The sequence below is a fragment of the Pistacia vera genome, unplaced genomic scaffold, assembly GCF_008641045.1.
Source record: "Pistacia vera cultivar Batoury unplaced genomic scaffold, PisVer_v2 Contig663, whole genome shotgun sequence".
Lineage (NCBI taxonomy): Eukaryota > Viridiplantae > Streptophyta > Magnoliopsida > Sapindales > Anacardiaceae > Pistacia > Pistacia vera.
The window spans coordinates 594753-596451 of record NW_022196516.1 but is presented as its reverse complement, the minus strand read 5'-3'; the positions used below and the strand labels follow the sequence as shown (position 1 = coordinate 596451).

The 1699-nt window shown below is 37.0% G+C and overlaps 1 protein-coding gene across 1 annotated transcript; it reads left to right on the top strand.

Annotated features, from left to right (window-relative positions):
- Positions 1 to 540: 540 nt before the first annotated feature.
- On the top strand, positions 541 to 1218 carry LOC116112534 (F-box protein At1g52495-like). The gene has a single exon (XM_031398662.1). It carries the CDS (start codon positions 541 to 543, stop codon positions 1216 to 1218), a length of 678 nt encoding a protein of 225 aa, XP_031254522.1.
- The last annotated feature ends 481 nt before the right edge of the window (positions 1219 to 1699 follow it).

The window sequence follows — 1699 nt, the reverse complement described above, 5'->3', positions numbered from 1 at the left end:
AATATATTTTTCTCTTATTATAAGTGTGATAGCAAATTATAGGACAATTCATTCATTGTAAACGAGAGAGGGGTGAGGAAATATGGCAATAATATTGACTTGGCTGGATATAGCCCATATTGGGTGAACCAGGATAGATCGCGCGTGTTATTTTCTCTATATTTATTATCTGTGATTTGCTTTATTGTCGTTTTGTTTTCGCTACTGTCTCTATTTCGTTCAATTTTGCTGTTTCAAAGTGTTGAGGGTTTGGGGTTTAATTTGCATAATACTGCGTATATATCTTGATAATTTTTAAGCATATAATGTTTTTGCATTTATTTTAAACCTTCTGTTAATTGAAATATGAACATATTTAAAGTGTTTGTTAAATTCTTAATTGTTAATTTAAATCTTGGTTTTGATTTGTTGCTTTTTGGGTAATTTGTGAAGTTCAACTTCATTTGGGAAAGGTCAAGAGAAACATATATAGAGGTGAAAAACCTTTCTGGAAGAGAACTAGAGCCGAACGTTTGCAGAGTCAGATAGAGAGGCAGACAAATGAAGAACCTTCAGGAAAATAAAGAGATAGATGTACTTCCTGATCTTCCTGAAGAAATTATCTTCGAAATTCTGAAACGAGTTCCAGCTAAATACCTTCATGAAAACTTTAGGTACGTATGCAAAGGATGGAATAATTTAATCTCTAGCAGCATGTTCATAGCCCAGAATACTCCACAAAACAAATCTGGAGTGCTGATATCAGTCCCTACCACTGACATTAAATGGTCATCGAAAGTGGTTCAATACCAAACCAAACTACTGGAGATGGATGATAAGGTGCTTGGCTTCAAAGTCAGTAATGTTTATATGCGTCGAATGGGAATGATTAGGTCCAGTTGTAATGGTCTAATTTTAGTAGATGATCCGAAACGAAGAGGGGTGTTTCATGTGATGAACTTACTCACCAAGTCCTGTCTAACTCTCCCTAAATGTCACTCTGGTTGTCTACACAAAGCTTGTGGTGCAGCCCTGGGGTTTGACCCTTGTAAACAAGAGTACAAAGTGGTACATATGTATGCTGATGGCTATGGGTTTGAGATATTTACTTTGGGTTGCTCTGATAATGCCTGGAAAAGGGTTCCAGGACCATTCAAGTATGCATTTGAGCGACCCTTTGACATGGAAAGATTTAGATGGAGAGATCCTGTGTCCATAAACGGGCGAATTTTTCACTAGTATGTTGACTCAAATGACTACATTATATCTATGAATACAAGCGATGAAATATCCATCAGAATGTATCTTCCAGATTCTGCAGGGAAAACCAACGAACGTAGGTACAATTTATTGGAGATGGGTGGAAATATTGCGTTAGTGTACACAGTTTCAGATACCCAACTTGATGTATGGATTTTGGAAGATTTTGGTGGACAAGAATGGACCAAGAGGCATAGCATAATGGCAGAGTCAACAAATTATACAAACTTCAAGTCTTCTTCAACCTACAAAACTTTGCCAAATTTTATGTTTTTAGTTGCTGTGGCAGCCATGAGAGATCGTGAGGTAATGATGTTTAAGTACCAGAAAGATGAAGGCAAGGTCGCAGATTGCTCATATTTATATGATATGAAGCGAAGGCGGTTGAAAAAATTCAGGATGAAGATCAAATCTGGAGGCAAGTTCATACCCCACAGAGGCAGTCTTAGCTCTTGGAATA

Bases quoted from the DNA above. Each gene is read 5' to 3' on its own strand.
- LOC116112534 (XM_031398662.1), top strand. From the start codon at position 541: ATGAAGAACCTTCAGGAAAATAAAGAGATAGATGTACTTCCTGATCTT.